Genomic DNA, 14,998 nt, shown 5'->3' on the forward strand with positions numbered 1-14,998 from the left:
TATGAGAGTGCCGGTTTTTGTGTTGACGCGTTACTTATAATAGATGGTTATTTGCGGGGGGGCCGGGTTGGTGGTGCTTACGCGCATTTTTGCCTTTTAGTTTGCAGAAAGAGGTGATGATTTAGAGTACGGTCATATTAGCGTGGGTGGGTTTGTTTGAAGGCTTCAACTTCAGTATTGTCTGTTGAATTATCTTCGCTTGTCCGATGAGCACTTACATCTGTTTGGTTTGCTGTTTGTGCATCTCGTGTGCATCTGCGGGCTGGCGCTGTGCTTTTCTGATTCATGCTGCTGTGGTGGTAGCAGCGGTGCATGTTTGCTCTAAGTGTTTGGTTTTCCTGTCACCACGCTTCGTTTTTAATAGAATCGCTTGTTTTCCTCCTCAAAGTATACGCTTTCGATGTGGTGAAGTGAGGATTATGGGAGGGGGGTTGAACAAGCTGTGCTGCTAGTTCACCTTCGCTGCTTTGCCATGGTATAACGTGGATGCCTTCCCTGTGTTTGTGGCGGTCCCGGCCGTGAATCTCGGCAGCTGTTGTGAACATGGCCGAGACCTCGTCCATGACTGCACTGACTAAGCATTTGCTGCCTATGTACTTGTTTCTCTACTGTTTGAAGACCAGCTGTGGGTGTAATGAGCCAAATCTGCAGTGCGCGAAGTTTCGGCGCAGGCGCAAGTGACGTTCATGCATGAATGTGGATCCACGGGCACAAGCTGGAGTGGATATAGCGTTAAGCGCGTCCATATCCGCGCCAACAGTTGGTACAAAGCTCATCACGAGAGGCGCACGCCTCTGCTGTATTTCCAGAACGTTAAGAAAATTCGGTGCGATTGTCGGTTATAGAGTACAAAAGACAAGCTCGCGTTCTAAGCTTTATAGGGACATCAATAGAGGGTTTACAAAAGTACGTCTGGCAACCGTGAGCGGCACGCTGATCCCGCGCTGGCCGCCATAATTTGTTCGCTCCATCCGTTCGCTTCGTGTCCGTCCGTCAGCGCTCGTCGTTCTGTTCACGCTTTTCACGTCTTAACCTATAGTGTGCTGTGCTTGGACATCTGTTTGGTCCCTGGCGGTTTCTGTTAGCGACGCCTAGAAGCGTATTTTGACAGCCGAGACGTGGCGGGGCCCACCGGCCGCGCTGCCGAGCGCAGTTACAAATTGCTCTACGAGTCGTGCATGGGCTCCCCCTCGGCAATCCGCAGCGTCATCCCTATACAGGTACAGTATCTAGAGTTCTGTAATGTGGATTTTTTTTTCGTCTGTGCGCCTTTGCTGTTTACTTAAACGCCTATAAAAGATCATCGCGAGTTTGTTTGCTTGGTTTGCGCAATCACCGTCGCTCATCCCACTGGCAGATACTTGGTTGGTGAAATGAGCGAGGATGCATTTTATTTTATGATAAAAGGATCGTGCGTAATTTGACGTGAGGTGGACTGGCGCTTAGCACTTTCCTTCCCATTTCCGTCGACGCAGTAGTTGGCATCAGTCTCGGAAATAATCGAGGGCTGCGTAAAAAAAAATGTGGCATGGTAATTTGTGCTTCCAGTGATTGAATATTGATTGGTGTGCGATAGGCGATGACGATTTAATAAAATCTTTGTAATTAATTCATCAATTGATGAAATAAAGAATCGAAAAAAAAGGAAAAATTGGAAAGTAGGGGTTTAAAGGTGTCAGTATGAAAAACCAGTGCTTGGTGATGCTAAGGAAGAAAATTTAGAATGTGTAATTGATTAATTGAAATAATTGAAGAATGTGTTCAAAAGCCGATTGTTGCTGACGCATGCGTCTTGGTGTATAAAAATATAAAACGTCCAATAAAATAAAAATAAATGAAGAAATGATAGAAATATAACATAACATACATAACAACATATAACATACTACACTTGTGCGTAGTATCTTACTTTTGATGAATCCATATTTCATTGCATTGTATTCTTTTCGCCCCTCCTGCTAGGGCCCAGTTAGGGCCTGCAGTATTTGGTAAAAAAAAATAAATAAATAAAAGAGCTAAAATATAACCCGTGAAGAAAGAAAACATCGTGCGTGTGTGTGTATGAGAGAGAGAGACACTATCGCGTTATACCTTTAACGGCGGAGCTTAAGTGACCCCCTAATTTTTCTATAACGATATGATATAATATAAATGTGATTGTATGAACACAGCCAGTTGCACAAAGCACAAACACTTCGCAGTGATGTGAGTTGACTTTTCATATTTCTTTTCGTTTCAGCCGAGTTCCTCCTCCTTCGGGTTCCTCGAAGCTTCCAATGTCAGCGCTTTCATATGAGATTACGGCTTCAAATGTTTACTTTCTGACAAAGGGAATAAACAAGAAATGGACATATTTAAAAATTCCAGTGAATTTCAGGTCGCTGGGAATTAGCGAACCATCGGGTGACTCGAAAAAACACACAAAAGTGAAGCGTACGCTTCGTTATTTTGTCGGCCGCGCTGGCAGGTATAAAACCTGAGCTGCGCGCTCTGGACGTGGACCGGTCGAAACGGGCTGCACGTGAGAATGTTACAGCACACTGGTGGGATGTCATCTTTTCCTGCTTTTCTAGACGCCGCAGGTTTGGCAGCCGCTTGATTTTGCAGCGTGAAACACGCACTTCGGGCGTACTAGACAACCGTATTGCTCTCTGCACCAAGCACTACCATTTTGTACGACTGTGAAAAGTAGTTTCGGTAATCATGTCCGTGTCTTAAATCCAATACACAATGGTAAATGCAACCTACGTACAAAATGTTTCAAGAACGTATTGGCACAATAGCGTTCGTTATACATGCATTAATTGCTCCTTCTCCCGTGTCCTCCATCCCATGTCCTCCAAGTTCACAAGGCTCCATAGCGCGCAAAACAACCTTGGTAATAGCACATTCTGTAAGCTAGCTCTCAGTCAGACGGACGGGGAGTAATGCTTTACATGATGCAAGTGACACCTGTAAGGCCGATTAGGACTACAAACGAACGGTCGCATACACGCGTATAGCTTGATTCCGTGCGCGTCTACGACGGTACGCTGGCTGCAGAAGGGCACGCAACAACATGCTGGCATCATTCTGAATAGAGCTTGGATCTAATAGCGACTGCTGTGATGTTAAAAGATGAAACAATCACTTGTGAGCATTCCAATGCACCTTTCGGTGCATGCACGGGTTCTACGAAGGCGCACGTTGACAGCGTACTCGGTGGGAGGCGCGGACGGACAGAACAAAACATGGCCGCCGCGCAGTTTCTGTTTCTTTCACTAGATGGCGCTAACTTTTGTAAAGCCTCTATGGTTTGATAGCAAACAGGAAAATGATTTTCGGTGGTCTGGTTAAAGCCAATCACAAGCCAGCATAGGCTTGGCGCTTTTAAAACGCAGCCAGAGCGATGAACGAATGGCGGTTCCGCGGTTGTTCAGTGCCCCGAACCGCCGTGGTGGTTGTACACAGGAGTCATTAGAGCTGGAATGAAAAGCACTTCTTAACCGTTGCGTTCACCTGAGTAGAGCAAGGTTTTTGCAAAGTTTTAAAAAGGTAGTGACGAACCTATCATGAAGGCTATGACCAATTTCATCTACATATATTTGATGTACACTACTTGAGTACATTGCATAGCTTTCATCATCCTCTTCAGCGCAATCAGCTCTTTTCTGACCTGCACAGCTTTAGAAAAGGCTTATTCTAAGAAGCACTGCGACTCAAATTACTGCGATCGCTTTACACTTCAGCATGCGTAAAAACGAATGGACTGCGTATTTATTCTTGAAATGTATTTGATCTCGTTGCCAGCAGTTCCAAGTTGTCAACCCTTCGTCTGTATTCCTTGGTGTCTTAGCGTAGTAACTGTATTCCGCTTCGTGAACAGTTAACATTCGTTAATAATTGCCCCTAGTCAACTATTTATATTGACTCTACTGGTTCTGCAGAACAGCGTAGTTGATCGTCGTTGGTATGTGATTGCGATATATCAACTGATACAGCATTCTACATACGTAAGTCTTTTTGACGCAGATTCCATTATCTAATGCCTAATAAAATCCGTACATCGGCGACCACCATGTTTTTCAGCAAATATATTTACTTTATTTCAAACTTCTTATGACGATTTTTTCTTCAAATCGACTATTTTCAGCCAATAAGGGGTACGTTCGAAGCGATATTAATTTTCAAATTTAATAAATATGCGATTGAGGCCAAGTCCTACAAAAACTTAGACGTCCATGTTTCAAATAACCCTTCATTTGGGTAACCCATGTAGTCTACCTGAAACTGAAATTTGAAGCTGAATCTATGGTAATTCAATTCAAAGTTAAAATCAACTTCTTCGGCAAAAGTTTCTCACTAGAACTACAAAAAAGAAAAGACAGATCAGAGCAAAACACTGGACGATTTCCAGTAAATATGCCGTCTCTCAGTACGTACCGTGTAACTGAAATTAAAGAGCAAAAAGAATTGTTCCTACTGTTGGACGGTGGCCAGTTTGTTCCGAATCGGTTCTTGCTGCAAAGGTAGTTCACAATCTGACTGCTTGTGCCATGTTACATACCGCTCTGTTGATGGGTGTTACGACCGTGCATCATCCGCACTTGCGCGCTCTATTGTTCGCCTGTGGGCATGGATAAGTGCTGTGGATATGTGCTGTTGGTACAAGGGCGCTAAGTGAGCCTGTTTCCAGGAATCCTTTTGTGTAGGCCTGTTTTGCTTTGTGGACACCCTGCAAATGCCAAATTGACCCTGTCAAGAGAACGTCTAGAAAAACACAAAGAAATGTCCCCCTGCGGGAAATAGCCGGAAGTGCTTTCGTTCAATTGTTCACCCTTCCCGTCGAGAAGCGCTATGGTCAAGTAAGGAATGCCTATTGTCCAAAGGAGGCGACAGAGTGACACTTCCGCTGACGTACAGGACAAGAAAGGAGCAAGGTGATTACGGCCATTAGAGGATTTCCCGGGAATGCAGAAAAAATTTGCAATTGCCGGAAAGGGACAATGCTGGGAGCAGTAAGCGGCGCGCACGTGCACTTGGGTTTCTGAGAAGTAAATCCACTTGCCGGAACCAGCCTATCGATTCTTGGCTGAAGAATAGAAATGTACCTCCTCGCCGTTCCCAAGCTTTTCCCGCCAACAAGTGACCAGGCCCAACGAAACAATGCCGGGCCAGTCAGTGCTTCAGACCATCAGTGCAGTGATGTGTTCGATTGGATGCCGATATCTGAGGGGCGTGCCCTGGATTTGGTTGGTCAGCATCTTCAGAGAGGGGCTGGACATAGGGGGTTTTAAGGACGTTGCAGAGCACGAAATGTCGCTCTGAGCCCTGGGTAAACGGCTCATCCAGTCGCTTCTCGCTATGAACTCTTAACGCTTGCCATTTTGCTGATGTACCCTTCTTTTTCTTGTAAATAATCTTGTAAATAAGTTTTCTCAAAGTGCCATTAAACCTGCTTGTACATATTTCACCAACTTCGAAGATTCAATCCTTCTTCAACCCGGAGTCTCTGCACGCTACCAAGTGAAGGCCGGGTCGACATAGCCCCAGTGTCACGACAACTGGTGACCAGCGTTGGGATCTGGATCTATAAGCTACAACATCTGGTGATTCGAGGTGGATCAGAATCTACAAGCCACAACATCTGGTGATCGGAGGTGGCATCTCAAGCAACAAGCAGGAGCAACAATCGGCCAACAAGAGGGCAGCTCGGAACATCGATCGCATGTGTGGGTGAGTGCTTGGCTTTTCTTCTGATGTGGACCAGGTTCTAGAACAGGGTTAGATTTTAGAACTGGTAAAGAGAGTGTGGAAACGCCTTTAGGTTTGGTAGTTTGCACAGTTGTTTTGGAAGTAGCCGACACTCGGAGCGATCATGGACCTACAAAAGCTGCAGAAACCGGACCTGTTGCTATTGTGTGAGGAATTGGGAATTGATACAAGTGGTTTGGCACGAAAACCCTTGATTATAAAGGCAATCACTGATCTGGGAACCGATGATGAGGAGCTCAGTGAAGCATGGAACCTCATCGGTCAAAAAAAGGAACAGCTCAGACAGCAGAAAGAGCGTGAAATTGAAAGAGAAGCAAAAAGGCTGGAGCTAGAAATTGAGCTCCGGAAATTAGAACTAGAGTTGAGCAAGAGGTCGGGCAATTGTCCCCAGCTAGCGGTACCTCTTCTCAACAAGGAGGCAGATTTCAAGATGTCAAAGTACATGCAGCCATATGTGATATCAGGGGATATCGGTCTGTATCTGGCTAACTTTGAGCGAACCTGCGAAAAACTGTCCTTCCAGCGAGACACTTGGTCTCAGAGATTATTGACGGTTCTGCCCTGCGAGGCAGCGGAGGTTGTCGCGCGGCTAAGCAAGGAGGACGCGGACAACTACGAGAAGGTCAAAGCTTGCCTTCTGAGAAAGTATAGGCTTAGCGCCGAGGCGTTCAGACAACGTTTTCGGAACGCTACTAAGTCCAGGGACGAGAGTTACCCAGAATTCCTGTATAATTTAAGAGTCAATTTGGGCGAGTGGCTAAAGAGCACTGATTCCTACAGTGATAGGGACGCTGTAGTCGAGCGAATTCTTTTGGAGCAGTTTTATACCTGCCTCCCAGAAAAAGAAAGAAATTGGTTACAGGACCGAGGCGACATTAAGTCGGCAACTGAAGCTGCCGAACTCATTGAGGAGTATGCTTCGCGCCGACAATTCAGCAACCCAGCAGTGGATAGGCCCCGCAATCCCAAGTTCAGTGTGAATAACCGTCAGAAAAGGCACTTTGCTAGATTTGCAAACGAAGAAAGGAAGGCTTCTTCAGGCAAACGCCATGACCTTTGATGACTATTCACCTTACAAACTTGGAGCTGAGGAGAGAGTGGAAGAGGGTGTATCACGTGAATAATCACGTGGGTGACGTCACGTCGTGCGAACGCGCGATGGAAAAGCCATGACGTCAAACGATGGTTATAAGAACGAGGAGCAACTGTGCATCGACTCAAAACCAGTTATGGACGTCAGTGGCGATGATGCTGCGCTTAGCACGTTGTAACGATGCCAGTTATAAATCGGTTGCGAAAGAGTTCTACCACTGCGTAACCATGCTGTGAAGCTTTCGCTGAATACCATGTTTAACAATGCTAAACCTCTGCTATTTTTTTTTTTTTTTAGTTTTGAGTTATTCATTGCCTCATTTTTCTCGGTGTTCCCTGTCTCCAACACAACAAAACGTTCTTCAAAATTTTATGTAAAACTGCTTTTTAAAAGGAAAAACGGCAAATCAAAACCGAAACTGATTTCATGGCCAGAAACAATGTTCCGGTCGACGAGTCTATGACACCACATACAGTAATGGAAAAACACTAGCTCGCATGCGGGTTGAATGACGGAAATAGAGACTGGAAATCACGACGGAGATAATAAAATGGCAAAGATATGACTCAATGCAGGCATCCAAAAAACTACTGTACTGAACTGAGGTAGCAGAAACGGATAATGTTAAAATCGAGTATTACACGGATGAATTATCGCATGGCTCCCAAACTTGGTAGAATTGCGTCAGGATGTAGATAAAGGACTACGACGGTACAAGTTTTGTCAGAATAAGCGATCTCCCGGAGTTGCCCTTAAACAAAGATTGCGGACAAGATTGACAGAATTTAGAACGAATCCGCGCCTGTGAGATATGTGCCTGAAAATGAAATGAAAAAAAAAAAAAAAAACAAGTAGAAATTCAGACCATTTTCGGCATGGGAGCCATTTGGCTTCTGAAAATTTTAATGACATAGTGCGCATTTCTGTTGCATGAGTAAGCGTAGAAGCTCTAACGGACAGAATAACCCCGGTGGTCAAACACAGACCAAGTGGTTGAAACGGGCTTTTTAGCAGGCACTCGAAAGCGAAGAAGAGGAAGAGGATCGAGCAATGCCAACGTAAGCGATTTTCTCTAAGTACGAGTTTTTCAACTCGCACGATGCCACTTAGCGGATTTCGTGCAAGGAACCCACTGACAGGTCTTTTTGTGATTTGGACATTCGTAAAAAGCTCTCATGGCAGTCGTATTTTAAGGTACCCACCAAAGTGAATAGCATCGCTGTGCAAATATGTGAATATGGATATAGATATGGACAGCAGAGCGCTTTATGCATGCTTAGTTATACTGTCACGTGTGGCATTGTCATTGGAGGTTTAATGCCCGCCTAGTTCATTCATAGATAAGCGCACGTTAGATATAAAATTGGCATGATTGCTAATTTGCTACTACTAATTTGAGGTTGTAAATGTTGTAACGCACTGTTCCGGTGTACAAGACGAGAGCCGTGCCGTGGTGGTCGTGCGGCCTCTGCCGTGGTCCAGGCACCCGGCGACTGCCGTCGTCATGGCCGACTCCAAGATGCACCACCGGACGCCGTTGTTCTGCTGCTCTCTGTTGGTTACATCGGCTGTGGTCGCGGTGGGAACGGCGGTGTGCATGACGGCCATTCAGATCCTGCTCGCGCAAAGCGCAGGGCCATGCAACACAGACGCCTGCCGGCAAGACCATGACCGCCTGGCGTCAAGCGTAGATCCCAGCAAGGCGCCCTGCGATGACTTCTACGGCTTCGTCTGCAGCGGTGACACCTCGAGAGCCACCGGAGGAACCATGCTCAGAGGAGTGGAGGTGGCAAACCTCATGAAGCTTAACCACTCGCTCATCGCTTACTACGGGTCAAAAAATGCTCACGCGTTCAGGAAGCTCACCACGTTCTATGTCTCGTGCCATAACGCGTACAGGGAAAAGCACGACCTTCGAAACACAGTTGTCAGCTACCTTCGAAACCTCGGTGTTTCAGTGAAAGTGTGGCTACGGGCCAAAGCTCTTGAGGATATCGTAGATCAAGTCGCCTACCTCTCCTTGCACAGGAACATACCGAGCTTTCTCTGGATCCGGACTGAGCCTTCGGGTTTAGTCTTCTTGCAGCCAGCGCTCCCTTTCTCAAGGAGGCTGAATGCCCCTGTGTACGAAGACATCCAGCGTTTGTTGCACGATTTTGTAAGTGTCTTCGACGAGATCACTGAGCAGGAGGAGCGTATTTTCGACCTTCACGTGATAAACGTCCGTTTACAAGCCGTGCAAATCACGGAAGAATGCCTTGTAATTCATGCCAGGCAGGCGTTGGGCTTTCTTAGTTATAAAATCATGTTGCGCTGGCTGTCTACAATTAACAAGTACCTTCCGACTAGTTCTCGGCTTGCACCGGAGTCGCTTATAGCTGTCAGAAACGCGGACCTCCTGGGTAACCTGACGCGCTCCTTGCAAGCCTCGCACTGGGAAGTGAGAAACCTCTATTTGCTCATGACACTGCTGGAACCTGTCGTGGAATGGGAGTACACGCGCTCCAGGCTCGTAGGCCTCTCGAATGCCGCCTTCGAGGCAGTCTACTACTGCGCTTCAATGAGCCGGTCGCTCATGACGAAGCTGTGGGTCGCGTTCGTCGCACACACACTCGTCAACCACGAACACAACGTTCGAGACATCCGCGACGTCGTCAACGTCGTGACAGAGCAGTTCAAGGACGACTTCACCACCGTTGCGTGGCAGGATGAGGCTGTGAAAGCCAGGATTCTACAGTGGCTGAGCGCGATGCGCTGGCGTATTCCTGACGAAAGGGTCTTCGACGTGGAGGCTGCCCTTGAGTCTTTGGCCCACGCTCCTGAAATGTGCGGCTCGTACTTTCTCAATGTGGGCTACCTCCGCCTGCGAGCCAGCACGAGTGCCGTGGATGACGCAAATCAGTACGCAGCAGAAAAACCCGTCGTCACTTACGACTTCAACCGGAACACACTTACAGTCACCGTCGGCGCCCTGGTAAGACCCCTGTTTTACAATGATGCCGAGCTGTACATCAACGTGGTGTCGCTGGGCTCGCTGGTGGCCTACCAGCTTTGGAACGCCATCGTAACGCACAAGACCTGGACACTGCAGTCGCCTTCTCCATCCCTGTGGGTCCTAGAACAAGAGGCCAGCTGCTACGTCAGGAGCTACCGGAATTTATCGGAGGAAGCCGACTCACCGGATGCCTTTCTGAAGTTGGAGCTTTACAGCAGAGTAAGGGCGCTGAGGACAACCCTTGATGCTTTGTCAGGGTCCCTTGACATGCAGGCAAAGACCCCGGCGCCGAAGTGGCCAGACGTCACGCAGCTGCAATTCTTCTTCATTCGCTACTGCTCGATGATGTGTTCTAGGCAGTTCTATGGCTTGCATCACAGCCTTTTTTGTGACATTCCTGTATCGTCAACAGTCCAGTTCAAAAGCGCCTTTCAGTGTTCCCGAAGAGAGACTTTGGGTTCTGTAGACACATGCGACATCCCATAATATTTCCCCTTAAATCGAAAGTGTTAGCACTGCATTTACTTTATACTTTTATTTATATACTAAAATAGTTAAAACCATGTCATGCAATGATTTGTAAAAGTCTGATTTTCATACGGAGACCTACCAGTTGCGTTATATGACTACGTATACATTCGCATAAGCATTCCAGCAGGAAAATTCGCTATAGCTGGTGTCTATAAGCCCTGTCAGTCGTCTCTGCTTGTCGAAGAATTTGTTGCTCGCTATATAGATGGATACAACTCAAGTCTGCAGTAGCCACTACAGTGTATTTCTCCGTGAAAGAAAATAGTTCCTTGTTACAATTTTTCTTGTTACCCAAGTAGAAAGCTAACCATGAGACAAAATTATAAATTCAATAATTTTTATACCCGTGGCTTGTTCAGTATAATCGAATATCAAAAACATTACGGCGGTCTTACGTGGCTAGACCTAATATAACGTGCGGTAGCACTAGGTGGACGATTTTATCTTAGTAAACAGAAAATTTAAAGGACTCTGTCGCTTTCTCCTCGATATCACTAGCCAGGGGTACGCTCATCAAGAGGGGTATGATGTAGGTTACCCAAGGTGCCAGAAGCGACACAGCTGTAAAGAATCTCTTTAACCAAGCCGTACGAATGTGCCTGCGTGGCAGTGTGTCTAATTCAAGATTCAAGGTCCTGGAGAACATGATTCCGATTTCACCCTTCCATCTCAATGGCGAAACCCGAGTTTTCATCGCCTGCCAATTCGAAGACTCAGGGAATGGTGAGCCGGTAAGACCTCGTTATGTATAACTAAAATTGATTTCGTTTACTGTTCAGCGGGGTAATGCACACGCTGCATACCATGGGCCATAGTTATCAACTGCTGCTTTTTAGTTGTATCCTGCTCTATATCGACGCAACCGCCTCCTGAAATAACACTTATAGCACATGCGGTAACAAAGCAAAGCTTTAGTTTCGTACCCGCTGAAACTTCTGAGTGGGAAGCTTCCAAGAAAGTGACATTTAAAGCGAAATTTCAGTTTAGAACATAAAAAAACGCGCTCTTTGCCCGGTCATGAAAAATCTATAGTAGAAGTGTGTGAATAGAATAAGAATAGTATAGCCAGGTTACCGAATCAAATACGAAACGGGTAGCTTTGCTACCGAGTTGAGTACACAAACTGAATATTTGTATACAAAACTATATCGGTAGTGCGAAACATGGAATCGCCAACAGCGGCCCTGCGATATGCCGATATAGCAGCTGTTAGACACAATGCTAATCTCCGCTAAGGCCGCAACACGAATTGAGTATTTCAACTTTACCAGCATCAAATTGCGCTTCTAGAAAAACTAGCTTTTGCATTTGCTGGCTAAACGGAACAAACTAGACCTATACCTCAGGACATGAGATTGGCGACAGTTGCGTGTGAGCCACAGCTTACAAGGTGGGGCATCGAGGCATGGTTTGCTGAACTTTCTCAAGCCCGGCTGCGCCGTCCAATCTCGAGAAATCATGTATGAGCATTAGAAACACCTCCACACGAATGAACCACGCAGCCATTGCCGCACGTAGCGTATTTCCATTTCCCAAAAACTGCAGCAACGGAAGTTCTGGGTGCGTCAATAAAAAAATAAAACACAACAAAAAGGAAGTCAATAAAGTAACATTTTTCGTTGAGTATATATATATATATATATATATATATATATATATATATATATATATATATATACGTTGAAGTACATAAACAAAAATATATACGCAATAAAATAGTATGCTGGATCAAAATTGCTTTCTGATCATTCCAGTTGTGTCCGTCGCGACACTTTTTAGTACGTTGAATCAAAGCGAATAAGAGCACATTTAACGCCCGCACTTGCTGTCACTTCTGTGGCGCAATGTTGAAGGCAGAGCTTCAACAATTTGCGTCGGAAAGATACAGGAGGCCTTGATAAGATCTAGGACCCGGAGGTTTCTTGACGAGCAACCTTCACGTAGGGCCCTGAGTGATGAAAAAGAATGCTCTTTCGAAGGAAATATTGGAAATCCAGTATGGTGATTGAAAATACAGCGAGGCTTCTGCTATTATTGCTGCTTTTTTTAATGCGGCTGACAGTCGCAGTCCGCGAAGAATTTTGTCTTTCAAAGAAGCGAAGTTTTTCCTCTGGTCTGCTGATAACCGTACGTACTCTAAATTGTTATGCAAACTAAAAGTAATTCTCAATAACTCTTTAACTCGCTGATTGGATTGCCGATTTCCTCTCACACCGCTCCCAGTCTGTTCGCTTCAATTCCGTCGATTCTTCTTTAGCCGATGTTACCTCAGGTGTTCCCCAAGGCTCTGTCCTTGGCCCTTTGCTATTCTTGCTCTATATTAATGATTTACCTGACAGTATAACCTCCAAGATCCGTCTATACGCCGATGATTGCGTACTGTACCACACTATCAATTCTGTTAATGATCACCTCCTTCTGAATGAGTCTTTTGGTATGTTCCGTGACTGGTGCAATACGTGGCAGATGAACATCAATTTCAGCAAAACAGTTGTCATGTCTTTCACCAACCGCCTATCACCTTCTATTTACGACTATACATCACTGCAAAGGGTTCATGAATATAAATATCTTGGCGTCGTTTTTTCTCACAATATGCAATGGTCAAAACACACCGATTACATCACAGCTAAAGCTCTTAAAAAGGTAGGTTACTTACGACGCACAGTACGGGATGCTCCTAAAGAAGCAAAATTGCTCATGTACAAAACTCTAATTCGCCCTATTCTTGAATACGCTTCTAATGTCTGGGATCCATACAAGCAATGTGAAATCGATCAAATAGAATCTGTGCAACGTAAAGCTGTAAGATTTATTTTTCGCCGCTACGTCATTTTTCATCCTCATCTGCGATGTCTTCCCTAAACATAAGCCCGCTTGCATCCCGCCGAAAAACTGAGTCCTTAAAACTTCTTCACTCCATAGTTCATTCTGCTAATTGCCTTTCAGAGGGTAAGCATATCTCGTTTTCAAAACCATCTGCAACCAGGAGCCATCACGATCTTAATATCCAACCTTTTTTTGCCCGCACTAACGTTTTCAAATACAGTTTTTTTCCGCGCACTGTGGAGTGTTGGAATTCTTTGGATGGCAACATTCGTGCACTATCAATCTCTGATTTTGCGTCGACAATTGAGTCGTAGCATTGTATGTTGTTTTTCTAGCGTTTATATTTGTAATGCTTGTATGTACTTTTGTATGCGTGGAATTGTTCCACATTTTTGTATCCACTCCTGCTATAGCCCCTTGAGGGGCTGCAGTATTTTCAAAATAAAATAAATAAAATAAGGAGCCCTCGTGCCCTTTCGCTCAGCTTCGGTAAAACCAGTCCGGCCCACCACTCGGTCGGGACGTCGTATGAGCATAAAGTCGCCTCCACCTCCTCAAACCATCCAGGCACTAATTGCCCTTTATTCGGCATAGGTGCCAGGACGCCTTTCAATAGGCTCGCGTATTTTAGCCTTCTATCTTCACCTGTTCCAGCATTCGCCGCGACGGTGCTGCCGCTATCGCTAAGCTCCACGCTCTGTCCATATCGCAGTCGTTCTGTTTCTAGAATCAATTTTTGATTCTCTTTCTGGGCGTCTACAATCTTTAGTTGCAATTGCAGTAGTGCCAACTGCTCTGACGTAGCCTCCAGTGCGGAGTCTACCTCGTCTTCGCCTGCCTTGCCGGTGACTGCCAACTCTTCCCCTGATCCCCCTCTGCCATTTTCCTCCTTCCTTAGCGCAATCGCTCCTCAAAACACAGGGCTTTGACATAGCATGCGCCCGCAGATGCCAAAGGGGTACTCGCCTGACTGCCGCTGTTGTTCCTTGGGGTGGGTCCCCGTGTGCCGGATTCAAAAAGCTGGGAGCGTCTTCACGAATTGGCTTTCCAAGTGGTTGTCACGGTCAGGCGTCGTCGTTGACGAGGCTCGTAGTGTCGCCGTCGTCGTTCCCGTAGACTCCAGTTCAGCCACAGCAGATCCTGTCGACTGCGCCAGTTATGTTTCGAAGCCGCTCTCCAAGCTGTCACCAGCCGTGCTCGTCCTGAGGGCGACGGTCTGTTCAGCTGCTGGCATTCGAAAGGGTTCTCCTCTTACCCGCCGTGCTCGGTTGCGCTGACCGGCAGTTTGTTGAGGTGTACCTGCTGAGCACCTTGAAGAACTACTCGGAGTCGAACTAAGTTTACAGCATGTTTATTGCAACTGGTCTCTTCTCCCCAAAGTCACCTCTGACACCTCGTTAAATAGGCTCGCTAAACAAAGACAATAACGTTAAGCCAATAGGAACGGGCGGGGCCAATAGGCTCCAGCACAGTTCCTCCTCACACCCGTAGTGCTGTACGCACAACGTCACGCGTGCACATTCCATGGAGTACAAATCCGTAGCCGTGGTCACGTACGCTCGTGCCGGACAGCCCGAGTCCCGTGGGAATGAGCGTCGTGGCATTCGCTGCTGCTTCACAAGAGCCCAGCGCGCGCATGCGCGCACATGCACGCACGCACGCACACACACACACACACACACACACACACACACACACACACACACACACACACACACACACACACACACACACACACACACACACACACACACACACACACACACACACACACACACACACACACACACACACAC

The 14,998-nt window shown here is 46.4% G+C and overlaps 1 protein-coding gene across 1 annotated transcript; it reads left to right on the forward strand.

Moving 5' to 3' along the window:
- The first annotated feature begins 8,351 nt into the window (after positions 1 to 8,351).
- On the forward strand, positions 8,352 to 10,328 carry LOC146203224 (endothelin-converting enzyme 1-like). Its single transcript, XM_084602984.1, has one exon. The coding sequence runs from the start codon at positions 8,352 to 8,354 to the stop codon at positions 10,326 to 10,328; it is 1,977 nt and encodes a 658-aa protein (XP_084459110.1).
- Positions 10,329 to 14,998: the final 4,670 nt, after the last annotated feature.

Source organism: Amblyomma maculatum, chromosome 1 (assembly GCF_055883805.1).
Source record: "Amblyomma maculatum isolate TAMU_Amacu chromosome 1, ASM5588380v1, whole genome shotgun sequence".
In the NCBI taxonomy this organism is placed as follows: domain Eukaryota; kingdom Metazoa; phylum Arthropoda; class Arachnida; order Ixodida; family Ixodidae; genus Amblyomma; species Amblyomma maculatum.